At 46.5% G+C, this 15,295-nt stretch overlaps 1 protein-coding gene across 1 annotated transcript in view; it reads left to right on the forward strand.

Moving 5' to 3' along the window:
- Nucleotides 1-15,295, forward strand: part of CSNK2A1 (casein kinase 2 alpha 1) — a 70,188-nt gene that overhangs the window by 41,756 nt on the left and 13,137 nt on the right. Inside the window, 3 exon segments of the mRNA XM_042463504.1 lie at nucleotides 624-725; nucleotides 4,083-4,183; nucleotides 5,216-5,364. Coding sequence (XP_042319438.1) covers nucleotides 624-725; nucleotides 4,083-4,183; nucleotides 5,216-5,364 — 352 coding nt within the window.

The following is a 15,295-nucleotide window of genomic DNA, read 5'->3' on the forward strand; positions in this document are numbered from 1 at the left end:
AAGTAGCTCTCTTTTGTGTCTTCACCAAGCAAGAATGTGCTAATGGCAGGGCAGAGAGAAAGCCTTCCCCTGTGGATCTTAAAACTCTGGCAGGTTTGTATGGGGAGATTCAGTCTTCTAGGAAGTCTGGACCTAAGCCACTTTGAAATGTGCCCAGTGAAGCTGTTTTAAAAAGGAAATCACATGCTCCCTGTAACTGGTCCTGGTAAGCATTCTGGATGAAGCATTTTTCTTACCGTATATCCTTGCATTGGACTCCGTTTGGAGATACTTGCCTCTTTGTTCTTGAGTTCTCTAGCTTCCACTTTGGATATATATGGAATTGAGAGATGAACTGAATATAGGATCATTGTACCCAGTATGGAATGAGTACATTTGTTACCAGGCTATGGGTACAACAGTTCAGCAGATGTGGGAACGGCTCTTTTCTATTCAAATTCCCTTCTAGAGAGAGACATTGAGTTCCCTTTGATGAAAACTGAAAAACTGTTTGTTAACGGCTCCAGATAACATGCATTCCACACATGGTTAATCAATTCTTGATATGCTAACATGGTTGGAGATTTTTTTTTTTAAATCTTGAAAATAAGACAGACTAATGGCTCTGCTCTGTTTTCTCTCAGATGTATGACTACAGTCTAGACATGTGGAGCTTGGGTTGCATGCTAGCCAGCATGATCTTCCGAAAGGAGCCTTTTTTCCACGGTCATGATAATTACGATCAGGTGAGATGATTGTAGATGTGGTTATTCTCTTTTCTATGGCTTGTATGTTCAGCATGTGTTTGGGTTTTGGAAAGGATGGAAGGATAAAAAATCAGAAGTTTATATACAGACTTATTCACATTTGAATGTTTAACACCTGAACAAAATAGTATCACATGAATCCTATGTGAGGGATGATGGGAGTTGTAGCTCTTCACCTCTGGCTCGAACTCACCACCTGGTTGTGCACCACGCTGACCAGTTTTGGCCAGTGGTTATAGCTTAGCAGAGTTACAGAGAATAGGCTGAAGACCCTGACAAACTCTCCAAGCCTTCTCACTTTTGCTTCCACAGAAGTCTTCACCCTTCTTCAGGATCCAGCTGGTTCTTGTAGCTTCACCCAAGACACCAGACAACTCAGTAGTCTTAAATAAAAGATCTACTTTATTCTACTATATACAGCTCCAAAACTATCCAACACAACAATACTCTACTCCTCACTATCCACTACTACTACCCACTACTACAACCCACAAAATACATTGGGATGTATAGTCATTATTATAGTCAATGCATGGTACCACCCACTGTTGTCTGTTTCCACCCAGTAGGCGTGTACATCATTCTCATTGGTTCTCTTGGTTCATCCTACAATTAATGATTTCATCATCTCAGCCTTGACCACTTAACAATTCTCAGGTGTGTCCAATTATCCACTTTACATTTCTTGTCCTTGGCATTCAGGACTTGTTAATTGTATTACCATTTACACCTGTGTGGTTCCCAATTGGCTTCTGCTGAGTCATCCTGACTCTCACATACAGTGCTACCTCGGGTTACGAAATTAATTCGTTCCGCGGCTCCGTTCGTAACCCGATACATTTCGCAACCCGAAAAGCCGCTGGAAAGCCGCTAGCCGCGCTTTGCGTTTGAATTTCGCGCCGAAATAAATTTCGTAACCCGAAAAAAACATCGTATCCTGGAACAGTTTTTTCCAATCTAACTTTTTCGTATCCCGGAAATTTCGTAACGCGATCAATTCGTATCCCGGGGTACCACTGTACATGTTTTATTTCACTTACTGTATAACCCATGTTGCTTTTTTCCTTGACATCCTAGCACATGTGAATAGAGCCACCACAGGTCAGATAGCACACATGGACATTTTACTGCTTTCTGATATGTTCTAGTGGGTTTGGTGAGCACCCTAAAAGTAGAAGCTGTGTGATTGTTCCAGCTGTTATGATAGACATGTTAGGCACAAGTATTTCCTAGGTAAGCTTACATCTTGTGAAATTACTTCAGCTAGCTTTGAAAGTAAGTCCCAAGAAAAATGCAGAGCACTAATCAGGGCTTGAGTCCTTGCTATTTTTTATGAAAAGCACTGTCTAGAAGTTATTTATTTGCTTGAATAGAAAGACAGCCTTAAAATTGCAGGACTATCTGTAAAAATCATCTTTTAAGTCTTTTCCGACTTAACAGTGCTTCTAAGATGAACCTATTACAGGGTTTTCTTGCATGGATTTGTTCAGAGAGGATTACCTTCCTCTGAGGCTGAGAGAGTATGACTTGCCCACGGTCTCCCAGTGGGTTGCGGGGATTTGAACCTTGGTCTCCGGAGTTATAGTCCAATGCTCAAAGCACTACAGCATAATTTCCCCTAAACCATGGATGCACTCATCCCCCTGTTTTGGATGCCTCATCCCATAGAAAGCTGTTCCCTATCACCACATCACTGCATTTGCTGAACGTTGGAGGTGAATCAGTGGGGGAAGCCCCACCCACTCAAAACAGAGTTTTCTTTGTTTAAAGAAGAATTACAGTTCTGGAGCACAATGAAAACAGTTCACAAACTCATGTACCTTGTTTTCAAAGGAAATTCCTGGGTAGGGCATCATTGGAACTTGCATAAATATTCTAGCAGCTGGAGGGGCCTTAAGATTAGTGAAAATAGATCAGGGTACTTAGATAAAGAGGAAATCAGAATAATTAAAGATTTCCTGTACCTTGGATCAAACATTGATCAGAATGGTGACTGCAGTCAAGAAATCAGAAGAAGATTATGAATGGGAAGGGCAGCTTTGAAGGAACTAGATAAAATCCTAAAGAGTAAAAAGTTACAACTGAACACTAAAGTTAGAATCGTTCAGGACGTTGTATTTCTTATTACCACGTACAGCTATGAGAGCTGGACAGTGAAAAAAGCGGATAGGAAGAAAAGTAATTCATTTGAGATGTGGTGCTGGAGAAGAGTGCTGAGGATACTGTGGACAGCTAAAAAGACAAACCAATGGGTCCTAAAACAGATTAAGCCAGAACTCTCCCTGGAAGCCAAGATGACTAAGTTGAGACTGTCCTATTTCGGCCACGTAATGAGAAGGACATGACTCATTAGAAAAGACAATGATGCTACAGAAGGTGGATGGAAGTAGAAAGAGACGAAGACTGCATGCCCAATGGATGGACTCAATCAGGGAGACCATAGGCCTGAGCCTGCAGCACCTGAGCAGGGAGGGAGAAGATAGGGGGCCTTGGAGACATCTCATTCATAGGGTTACCATGAGTTGAGATTGACTCAAAAGTAGCTAACAACAAACACATGCCCCACAAGCCAACAGTCTGTTGTAGTTTAACAGTTCTTCCCAGTGTACCCATTCTTTTGTGTCCCAAACATAGTTCTGTGATCAGGAACCTCTCTTGCAGAGGTCCTCCTCTCGTTTTTAATAATAACATACTCAGCACTTAATATAACCATTTTTGGGCATTCTTCATCTTTTTTGTCTGATTTACTTCTCTACAGCAAAGCTATAATGTAAGGGCCTAGCTAAACACAACACCAAATGTATCACTGATAGCTACATTGGACAGCTACAATTAAAATTGAAAACCAAACATGAGGGGGAGACTAATACTGGTCAGTGCTGTAGCCTGTAGGGGTTCATCTTTCCTTCCCTCTCTGTGATCTTGGACAAAATTGTGTTAAGTGGTACTTATGAATCTAAAGCTTCAACTGCTGCTCCCCCCTCTTTATTCCTGCTTGCAGCATGTGGGGTAAGGGTTTTTTCCAGGCCTGTGATAAGGGAGGAAAGATCCTCTGTGTACATATCATGGTCCTGATCTACATCATGAAGTTTCAGCTTAGTGTTAATTGTAAAAAAGGATGTTGTTGCATTTTAATGCTGGGTCTAATTAGGACTTGCATCAGTATTATTTTACATATATTGCAGAAGGGAAGTCTGAAGGTTGCTTAAGGCTTTCTGATCATTTTATATCTTCGGCAGTATTGGAATGGGGGTGAGCCGGTGATTCTTAGTTCAGCCTCTTGGCTACTCCTTATCTACATGCCTTATCTCCTTATCTTACATTATCTTTTCACAGTTGGTGAGAATAGCCAAGGTGCTAGGGACAGAAGACCTGTATGACTATATTGACAAATACAACATTGAGCTTGACCCCCGTTTCAATGACATCTTGGGCAGGTAAGATGGTATCAAAGGATACAGCTAAAATCACTTAGTACTTGGTAGGTGACAAATCTAGCTAGTTTTCTAATTAATATGTTTGTCAGGTGGAGGGAGGATTGGGGAATGACAGAGGTGCCTTACATTTTAGGGTATCCACATCTGTACTGTCTCTTTTGGTACTGATCCACTGTTAGAATGCAAAATGCCTGTTTTTGCACATGGAATCAGGGAACAGGGGAAATGAGGGGATGAGGTGAAGACACTCAAACAGAAAAAAAAAGTAATTGCAGATTTAGCAAAAGTTTCCTCTTCCTCATTGTGCATTGTTTTTGGTGCTCTGGAAGATCTCTGTCCTCTTAACAATTATTTGCATGTTCAAGACAAGCCTGTGCACAGCAGGATCCTATTATGTACCTACCTTGTGCAGTGTGGCTGGCATCCTGTTAGTGAACTTGCAGGTATAAGTTAACCTTACACCTGCATATTTCTGTCTGTGGTCACTACAGATATAGGTATTCCCTTCCTCCCTCTGCAGTGCCTCTCACCCAGACCTACCATAGAATCCTCATGGCTGTTCTGTTGCCTGGTGGAAAATGGAAGGAAGGGAGGGGAATCATAGAAACATGTGTCTATGTCCCTAAAACCCGATGTAAAATGATTGTATTGGCTGCTGAGACTTCATGAGGACCCCAGTAGACCTCAATGGATTATGTGTTTTGGGGGCGGGGTTGCCTGGCTGTAGGGACATATCCAGATGCTTCTTCAATCTGTCTAATGCTCCGCCAAGCACTGAATGGCCAGGGGAAGGGGCTTCTACTGCTCTGTGGTAGGTCCAAGGGATGGTAAATAGCTCAGCATAGTCTAGTTCTGTATGCAGAAATACTATGCTATGCTGAGCCATGCAGGGTTACAACTTAGATGTGCTGCAGAGGTGATAGGTAACTTTGCTTTCAACTAGATGCATGTGTTCTATCATCCTCATTTTTAAGGCACCATGGTGACTTCAGGAGTTCATACATCGGTACATTCTTTGTTTGTTCCTTACAGACACTCACGCAAACGATGGGAGCGTTTTGTTCATAGTGAGAATCAGCATTTGGTCAGCCCTGAGGCCCTGGATTTCTTAGACAAGTTGCTGAGATATGATCACCAATCCCGGCTCACGGCAAGAGAAGCCATGGAGCACCCTTACTTCTGTGAGTCTGACCTTCTGCCAATCTACCTGTCTGCCCCTTCAAGGAATAGAATCACTGGAAGTGCTAGTAGCTGTTTCCAGTTTTGTTTCAGATTCTTTGAGATCCCAAACTGCAGTCAAATCTATATAATATTACATAGATTTTGATGGTGGCATAAGCACATTTAATTCTGGGTTACAGGTGCCTCTATGGTTTTTTGGGGGGCCTGAGAGAGATAGGGTTAGAAGAAGCAATTCACTAGCCCATTGCACACCATCCTGTGCCCCTACCCAACCACCCTGCAGCAGTTATGCAACAGGGGAATTCTCCTACTTACTGACCCAGTCACAGAAATGAAGAAAAAGTAGATGATCTCTGCTTTGAGGGAAAGAGAAATGAAATCATTTCTCCATCCTGGAATGTGATCTCTTCTTTTCTGAGACTGTCCACTCCTGAGTTGCATTAACCCAGGGGTAGGCAACCTTTTTGAGCCGGGGGCCGGGTTGCTGTCCCTCAGGCGACTGGGGGGGGTTCAATTCTGGATATCTTTGTTTTCCTACTGGTACTTTTATGCATATTTATGTCCTATTTTGTGTTTCTATTTATTTATTTATTTGTTCACTATGCACTCACTATCCAGAAATTTTTTATCACCGGGTCTCTACAGTATCTGTGAAAGAAGGGCAGGAACTTGCGGTGCATGAACAAGAATGTTTTCCAGCGCTGATACACAGCTTTTGCAAAGACATGTAAGAAAGATTCAGGATATACACTCACTTATTATTTGCTAGAGAGAAACCTAATTTGAAAGTTTCTGAAACATGTTTAAGCCTGAGTGAAAATTTTCAAGCTGATTGCTTGGAGCAGGAGAGTGTTTATGAACGATATAATTACTCTACATATTTTAATAACTGTATTGCCTTTCTTTACTTTTCTAAAAAGTCAGTGGACCCCCTGTTATCTGCTGAGGGTTTAGTTTCCAAGACCCCGTCAGTGATAACAAAATCTATGGATGCGTCCAAGCCCAATTAAATACAATGGGTAGTAAAATGATGTGTCCCTTATTATAAACATGGCAAAATAAAGGTTGCTTTTTGAAATTATATGTTTTTTTAAACATATTTCCAAACCATGGATGCAGACAATCCATGTATTTAAAAAAAAATAATGATAAAACTGTATACAGTTTTTAAATGTCAAACAACATAAATATAAAACTTTAATTTATATCCCGCTTTTTGTTACCACAATCAGTGGCGTACAACCTTTAAAAATACAATATCATCAATGCCCCCCCTATAAAAAGGATCAACCATTCTATATTAAAATTACAAACAATAAAATCTAAAACAATTATTCAATAAAAATAACGGTGGGAAGAATCTTCGATATATATGTCAAATAATGTTCACTGAACTTGTTCATGTTTTCTTTAGTTTGATTGCCATCTTAATGGCAACCCTAAAGTAACACCATGTGTGTTTTCTTGGCCCGTTGTTCCGAACAGTTTGCCATTGCCTTCTCTAAGGGTGGATGTGTGTGACTTCTCCAAGGTCTGCCATGGGCAATCTATGGATGAGAGAGATTTGAATCCTGGTTTCCTGGAGTCCTAGTTCCAACATTCAAACACTACACCCATGCTGACTCCTCAATAGCGCACAACAGACACAATAACCAGTGTTAAAACACAGCTGTTGTGCTGAACCAAGAAATCACAACATCCTACCCACAAAGAACGCACAACCAGGCCTAAAGGTGACAAAACCCAGAAACACCAGGAGCTATGTGAGGACTCCATCTTCTTTATGTAATGAGCAAAAAGTTTAGGGGAGATGAAGACTCGCAATTTTATTTTAAACAGTATTTTGCACTCCAATGCAATGAATGTATTTAAAAAAAATTTTAAAATACAAAGCATGCGATCTATACAAAGGTAATTCAACCTGTGGCCACACCCACCACAGAAATAAACGAAAATGAACAATCAGTACTGGGCCAGAAAACTGCAAATCCCATGGGAACATATACCGTACCTGAATATCAGTTCATTGTGCCTCACGAATGAGATTAAAGGTTTATGCAACAAGTTAGAGAGTGCACCAAGGACTAACACAAATAATAAAGGGACATACAGTATGCCCCAATACAAATGTAAAATGTTAACCAAACATCTTACCATAGACGGGATGTCCCCATACATCTTATGAGTACCTTTCCCCGATTGTTTCACTAGGTATTTTATGATTCCTGCTCTCTTAGTTTGGTCTTGCTATTACTTATAAGGCAACGTATGTGACCAATTCTCATATTTATTTTACAGTTGTAACATGACCACTGAGAGACACTATGTCGAAACTCATTTGTCAACATTACTATTTTGTAAATGGGCATACTGATCAGCACTTCTGATAGCTTGGATTCTCTCTTGGAGAAGAGGGCCATCGCTGTTACATGCTGTAAGCTTTAGATACTGGTATCATCTGTGATGGAATGAGGAGCATCTGGAAACCCATGTTGGCCACCATCTTGACATCCTCTACTCCTGCTGCAGGAGGTCAACTAAACCAGTCAGGTAAGGTAAATGTGGAGGAGAGACTTCCTCCAGTGACTCACCATGATCTTGGTGAACATGCTGAGTGCCAAAGACAGCTAAATGGGAGGTGCCTTGGACTGGTAGTGGCATCTTCATATGCAAATCAAAGGAACTGTGTGTGAGACTGGGTGGATCAGAATGTGAAGGTAGGCTTCGGTAAGTCCAGAGAAGATAGGAAGTTCTTTGGCTAAGCGTTTTGTCTTTCAGCATTTCCATCTGAAAAGTGTGCTTCCAGACAAGCTGATTCACTCACTTCATATGGCTCTCCAGGTACCCTACATATTGGGCACACTGAACAGAGGTTGGAGCCTCCCCTGCACCTTTGTGAGGATGGCACCCTCTCTAACTCCACAATCTAAAGCAAGTGTTTGATGGCTTCCAGCAGGCAATCTTCTTTGGTTTACAAGACTTTGGAGATTGCAATGAAGACATTGTGTGGTTTGCATGAAAACTCTACCTGATAGCCGTATTCAGGGGAATTCAGGTGTACAAATTCTCCAAATCTGCCCCCTACTGGATGGTACTTGCTAGTTCTTTTGCTGTTCCTGCTGTTGCTGTAAAGCTGCACACAACCCGAAATTGTAAGAATGTGTTTAGTTGGAAACTTGAACTACATATGCTGAAAGGAGCAGGCGAAGAAAAGGTGAGTGGATCTGGGAGCACGAAAAGGCAAGTGCCCTTTCATTGTGCCTTCTAGCCTCCCTCTTCCTTCCTGGGACTAGGGCCCTCTTTTTGTTCTTATTTTCAATCAGGACAGGGGCAAGTGAGTACCCAAGCAGTTCAGATCCCAAGAATGGTGCAAACTCAGGTTACCGCTGGAAACACGAGTCAACATTCCAGTTTTTAAGACAGAGCTGGTGCCTCCCCACCACCCATGCCGCCTGGGCCCAGGCACTAAATGAATTGCATCAGAGCGTATATTGCTGTGAAAGCAGACTCCTCATCAACTTGTTCATTCCTGCTGAGTTTTGACTCATTGGAGGGATTGCTTTCAGTATGTCTATGCCCACAGCAATGGGATCTTGCCATGATGGAGATAAACACTGTTGCCCTTAGCCAGAAGAAGACTTCATGTGCCTCAGCCTCCCTTTATTTAGTGTATCTCCCCATCTTTGCCGTACACGGTGAGGATACAAGTGATGACAGGACCAATGGGATCTGTAGTTTGGACATGATGTTGTTAGAAAGACATAAGAACATCCAAAGTGGAGGGGGCTGTCTTAGGCAGCACTTCACACAAGGAAGATCTGGAGGGCCTCTGTATGGAGTCTGAGACTCCTCGGGTCCTACTGGAACCAGGAAATCCTCTTGTTGAACGGAGACATGAAGATGAGACGGAAACGCCCTCTTCTACTCTGAAGAAAGCTCTGCTTTGTACCCTTTCGGTAGCATGGCCAGTTTCCTATAGGGAGGTACGGTGGGAGATTTTCACCTCTGGCTGGCCGCCCAGTTTGTTCCTGGTCAGCACACTAGAGAGTACAAGGCCCAGGCTTTACTACTTGCTCTGTGCCCTGCTGCTCCTCTTTTCACCCCAATTGTCAAGATGCAGCCATCCACCAGGGGGAAAAAAAAAAGGGGGGGGAATCTGCTTTCTCTCATTGTCCATTGGCTGATGTGCTCCTGTTGTTCAAAACGCTGTGTTTCCCCGGTCATGAAGCGGTTGCTATGTAAACTAGTAATCCATACATTACTGGGGGCTCAAAGAGAAGGAGGTGAGAGGATGTTCCCAATCCTTATCCCTCCCCACCGTGAGGCTCCCTACTCATTGGCGCGAGCACATCCACTGCGCAATGTGGCTACTTCCTGGCAACTACTGCCAGAGCCAGGCTGCTATTCGAGTGAGGTTTCATTCCTGCCATGCCCCAAGGGAAGGCAGGATTCCAGTACTGACCCCTTCCCCATATCCTGTTGTTGTTCAATGCCTCTCCACAGCTCATTTGGGGCTTACAGTGGGTCTGCATGGATGCAATGGAACAGAGGGATTTTCCCTCACCTGGTGTCTCCTTCCAGTTAACTAACTGGCTCTCCAAGGAGGAATCATGGGTGGAGGGAGTGGATTTGAAAAAGCGGAGTCCAGACTAGGCTGGAGATTCTCTCATTCTTACAAGGCAGGACATAGCCGCAGCTGCTTCCCAAGGCCACTCCTAGGCTCGCAGATAAGGGGAGCAGGGAGCAGCAACAAGAGTAAAGAGGTAGTACAGGAATACTGGTTAATCTAATGAATACAATCTCCAGGACCACATGCAACTCCTCCAAGGGTTAAAACAATTGGCAGAGTAATCTCGCACCACTGGCAATAATCTTTCAGCTTCTTGGAGAAGCCCCAACGTATGACGAGGAAAAATGTTGTTCCCCATCTTCAAAAAGGAAAAAAGAGGACCCCAAACCATTACCACCCAGTTAGCCTGACATCAATATCTGAAAGATTCTAGAGCAGCTCCTAAACAGACAGTCTGTAAGGATTTAGAAAGGAATGTCATAATCACAAAAAGCCAACATGGATTTCTCAAATCAAGTCATGCCAGGCTAATCATGTTTTTTAGAAAAATTCAAATTGGTAGATGGAGAGATGCTATGGATGTAGTGTTCTTGATTTCTCAGTAAGGCCTTCAACAAAACAATTTTTGGCAAATAACTGTAACATGTGAGCTGACAATGCAATGCTTGATTTGTAATTGGTTGAACAGCTGAAACCCAGGGGTGCTCAGCAATAGCTCCTCTTCATCCTAGAGAGAAGTGACACTGCGGTGCCACGGGTTCTGTCCTGGGTCCAGTGCTACCCAACATCTTTATTCATGACCTGATGAAGGAATAGAGGGCATGCTTATCAAAATATCCCAGAGGGCAAATTCACAAATGACCTCAATAATTAGAAAGCTGAGCCAAAACTAACCAATGAATTTCAATAGGGAGAGAAATGTAAGGTACTACACTTTGGAGAAACAACATGAAAATGCAGAGATTAGGATGGGGCACACCTGGCTGACAAACAGTACGTGTGAAAAGGATCTAGGAACCCCAGTAGACTCAAGTAGAACAGATCAAACGTGTCATGCTGCAGCTAAAAAGCCAATGGCCAAAAACGCGATAGGTCTGGCACATCAGAAGAAGCAAGGAAGAAGAAACAGCACACCGATCTGGCAGAGTGCAGGAAAAAGACTGATTTCTCTGGCGTTGGTCCTCCTGAATGGGGACACCAAAGGTATTTCCTTTTTCCTGTCTGTTGGACCGAATGGAAGGAGCACAATCAGGATGTTTCCCCTTTTCTCTGTGTGGAAATTGCTTTAAAAGTGTCCTTCTGACATCTTATAGTGTAGGGTTTTTTTGTGTTTCACTGCTGTTTTATGCAGTTACATGTTTAAAGTAGGGTAATGTTCTAGGGCAGTGATGGTGAAAACCTTTTACAGCCAAGTGCCCAAACTGAACCTAAAACCCACATTTTCACAAAGGCCACATTCCTCTGGCCTTCTAGTAACAACTCTGGCAAACTCTGTACTGGCGTGCCCACAGAGAGATGCATAGGTTCACCACCACTGTTCTAGGGAACAATTCTGCTGAGAAATAACCACTTTTTATGTGCAAAACACAACCGGATTCCAGCCCTAGTTAACCTCTTTTCTGCATAGGGAACATACTTTTTGCAACTAGCTACCCCTCCCCATGTACCTCTCCACAGAAAGGACATTGGTCTTACCTGTGTATGTCCATTTTCAGTAGGAGAAGAGCCCACAGAATAACTCCCATGAACACTTCAGGATATTTGAATCCAAGGAAAAACACTTAAGGGACAGTCGAGTTGCTCTATTATGCGTCTCAACAATATTGCTGCTTGTTAGCACTCCCCACCTTTAAACTGGATGATTAGGAATATTCTTTCCATCCTTGTTCTGCCCCATGCCTTCAACTGAACCACAAAGAGAAGCAGAGGGAGTGGAAACACTGTTCCTGTGGTGCACCACTTTGGAAATGGCAGATAACCGCATGGAAGGAAGTCTGATAGTACTCACAGGCACAAGCGCAACCCACCACCGACTCACCTGAAACATACTAGCACTGACTGACGGGAGTTGCTACTAACCTGGCATGCTGGTCAAGCCCATCCGAGCCTAGTCCTTCCACTATAGGATTCTGCCAAAGTATCAAACACACCAACCACACACTTGGATTAGAAGGGGTAGATGCATATTGCCCACAGAACAAAAATTTTGCATTGTGTCAATTATTTCAACTTCCATTATTTTAAAATGACAAACTTCTAACCGTAAAATGTGAGGGAACTTGTGGCCAGACTACAGAATAAGAAGTTATTTACCTGGATGAACAAGAGGCAAAAATCGTCTGCCCAGCTAAAAACACTTGCATCCCTCTACTGGAGTGTCCAGCCACTCTTGGGAAACTGTCTTAAGAAAAAAATTCTAATCTGTGGAGATTTAACTTGCCGGAAGAGATCCACGCCTTATTACTACATGGAGATCCTTTTAGAGGCATTCAGATGGATATCTCGGCGGGCCTATCAATTGATCTGCGATAATTGAATCCTAAAGCAACACCCTCCACTTCTGACTCAAATATGGGAACAGATGACGATTGGATTTTAATGATTAGTGCAGTATTGCTGACCATTTAATTGCTTTGTATTTTTAGATAACATTTGTATTTTGCATTTTGTATTGTTGATTTTTTGCATGTAATCCCACCTCAATCCGCAGGGAGAGGCGGAAATATAAATAAAATTATTATTATTATTATTATTATTATTATATTCTTACTTATTATTATGCACACTCCATTGCAATAAAGGCCAGAAAACACACAGAACTCCATATGTCATTACAGTTAGTTTCTATCTGCTCTGGCTATCACAGGAGTGCTGATGAGCAAACGGAGCTGCAGTGACCAACTGTAGGGTGAAATATTCTACATCTATTCTATTTCATTACCAAGATTTTTTACGCTGGAGAGGGGGACCAGGAATAATTTACAAAGACAAAACACAGGAACCAAACTTTCCCAACATGTATTAAACAAGGGATTCCCACAGTATGGGACAATGGAAAAACAAAGTAATTATTCTCCAATTTTATCCACAAGATCCTAGCCCTTATAGCCCCAGAGATAGTATGATTTTTCACCAACCAGGTACAATCCTCCTCTTAACTGCCAGTTCTGTGCTAGCAAAAGCTCCAACATTCCATACCAAATATTAGTATGTTAGGTTTTAGTCAGACCATCTGTGTTGCAATTGTGGAACATTTTTTACGCACACAATTTAGCATGAACGCCTCTCCCCGCAGCTGTCAAGATCCAAGAGGCATGTGGTGTTTTTACTGGCCCAGCTGTACATGGGTTAATGCAGGGGTCGGCAACCTCCGGCCCGCGGGCCGGTGCGGCCCGGAGGCCTGGCCGCCGCCCCCCGTTGCCCCTGCCGCCGGCCACCGGGCCGCCCGTCGCGGTTTTTCGCCGCTCTGGGCGCCGCCCTTTTGGGCAAAAAAAATGGCGGCGCCCATTAGCGGCCTCTGGGCTATGGGCGCCGCCATTTTGCCGCCCACAAATGGCGCGCCAGAGTGGCCGCCGTACGGTAGGGCGGCAATGGCGGCGGGCCTCTAGGAGGCCGCTACATATCTGGGACCCTCCAGGAGGGCTCCCAGGGCGGCAGGGGGCACTCTGGGAGCCGCTGCGTCTCTGGGAACCTCCAGGAGGGTCTCCCAGGCGGCAGGGGCCTCTGGGAGCCCCGCTGCGTCTCTGGACCCTCCAGGGGGCTTCCAGGGCCGCAGGGGGCATCTTCAGGGCTCTTGCCATCCCTGGGGCCCTGACAGGGGGCCTCCCAAGGGCGGCAGGGGCCTCTGCAGGGCCCCGCTGCCATCCCTGGGGCCTCTTTCGGGCCTCCCAGGGTGGGACAGGGTGGGCCTCTGCAGGGCCCTCTTGCCCTCCCTGGGCCCTGCAGGAGGGCTCCCCGGTGGCAGGGGCTCTGCGGGGCCCGTTGCCCATCCTGGGGCCCTGCTTGGGCTCCCAGGCGGCAGGGGGTCTTTTTTTCTGCAGGGCCCTCTGCCATCCTGGGCCTGCTTAGGGCTCCCAGGGCGCAGGGGGCCTGCACGGGCCCTCTGGCCATCCCTGGGGCCTGCGGAGGGCTCCCAGGGCAGGCAGGGGTCCTCTGCAGGGCCCTCTTGCCATCCCTAGGGGCCCTGCAGGAGGGCTCCCCAGGGTGGCCGGGGGCCTCTGCGGGTCCCGACTGCCATCTGGGGCCTGCTTTAGGGGGCTCCCAGTTGGCAGGGGGCCTCTGCAGGGCGCCGAGCCATCCCTGGGGCCCATGCTTGGGCTCCCAGGGAGGCAGGGGGGTCTGCCGCGGCCCTCTGCCATCCCTGGGGCCCTGCTTTAGGGCTCAGGGCGGCAGGGGGGGGCCTCTGCAGGGCGCTCTTGCATCCCTGGGGCCCTGCAGGAGGCTCCCAGGGGGCACGGGGACCGTACTGCAGGGGCCCAACTGCATCCCTGGGCCCTGCTTTAGGGCTCCCAGGCGGCAGGGGGGCTCTGCAGGGCCAGCTGCCATCCCTGGGGCCCTGCTTTAGGGTACCAGGGGCCAGGGGGGTCTCTGCAGTCCCTATGCCATACCACGGCGGGCCCTGCTTTAGGGTCCCAGGGTGGGCAGGGACTCTCAGGGCCTCTGCCATCCCTGGGGCGACCTGCAGGAGGGCTCCTAGGGGCAGGGGCCTCTGGCAGGGCCCTATGCCTCCCTGGGGCCTGCAGGAGGGTCCAGGGTGGAAGGGGGCTCTGCGGGGCCCACTGCCATCCCTGGGGCCCAGCTTAGGGCTCAGGGGAGGGGGCCTCTGCAGGGCCCTCTGCCACCTGGGGCCCTGAGGAGGGCTACCAAGGGCGGCAGGGGGCATATGCAGGGCCCGCTGCCGTTCTGGGGCCCTGCGGAGGGCTCCCAGGGCGGCAGGGGGCCTCTGCGGGGCCAACTGCGTCTCTGGGGCCCTGCAGGAGGTCCGGGCGGACAGGGGCCTAGCGGGGCCCTCTGCCGTCTCTGGGCCTCCAGGCGGCCCCTGGTGGCTTGGGGCCTCGGAGGCCAGGTGCCGTCATGGGGCCTCCAGGGGTCCTTCCGACACTGGCAGGCCCCCCCCCATCTTTTTTTCTGTTGTGATTTTGTCAGGGGCCAGCAAAATGGGGAGGCCTGGCCCCCGGAGGGTGGAAGCTCCGCCCCCGGCATGCGGCCCCGCCACTGGAGGGGGAAGCCTCCACCCAGCACAGAGCCGCCCTGGAGGGTCGAGCTCCACCCCGGCCTGTGGCCCCGCACAGAGTGTGGAAGCTCCACCCCTTGCACGTGCCCGCCCCGGACGAGGTAGAAGCTCCACCCCCCAGCTTCGG

This window comes from Sceloporus undulatus, chromosome 4 (assembly GCF_019175285.1).
Source record: "Sceloporus undulatus isolate JIND9_A2432 ecotype Alabama chromosome 4, SceUnd_v1.1, whole genome shotgun sequence".
Lineage (NCBI taxonomy): Eukaryota > Metazoa > Chordata > Lepidosauria > Squamata > Phrynosomatidae > Sceloporus > Sceloporus undulatus.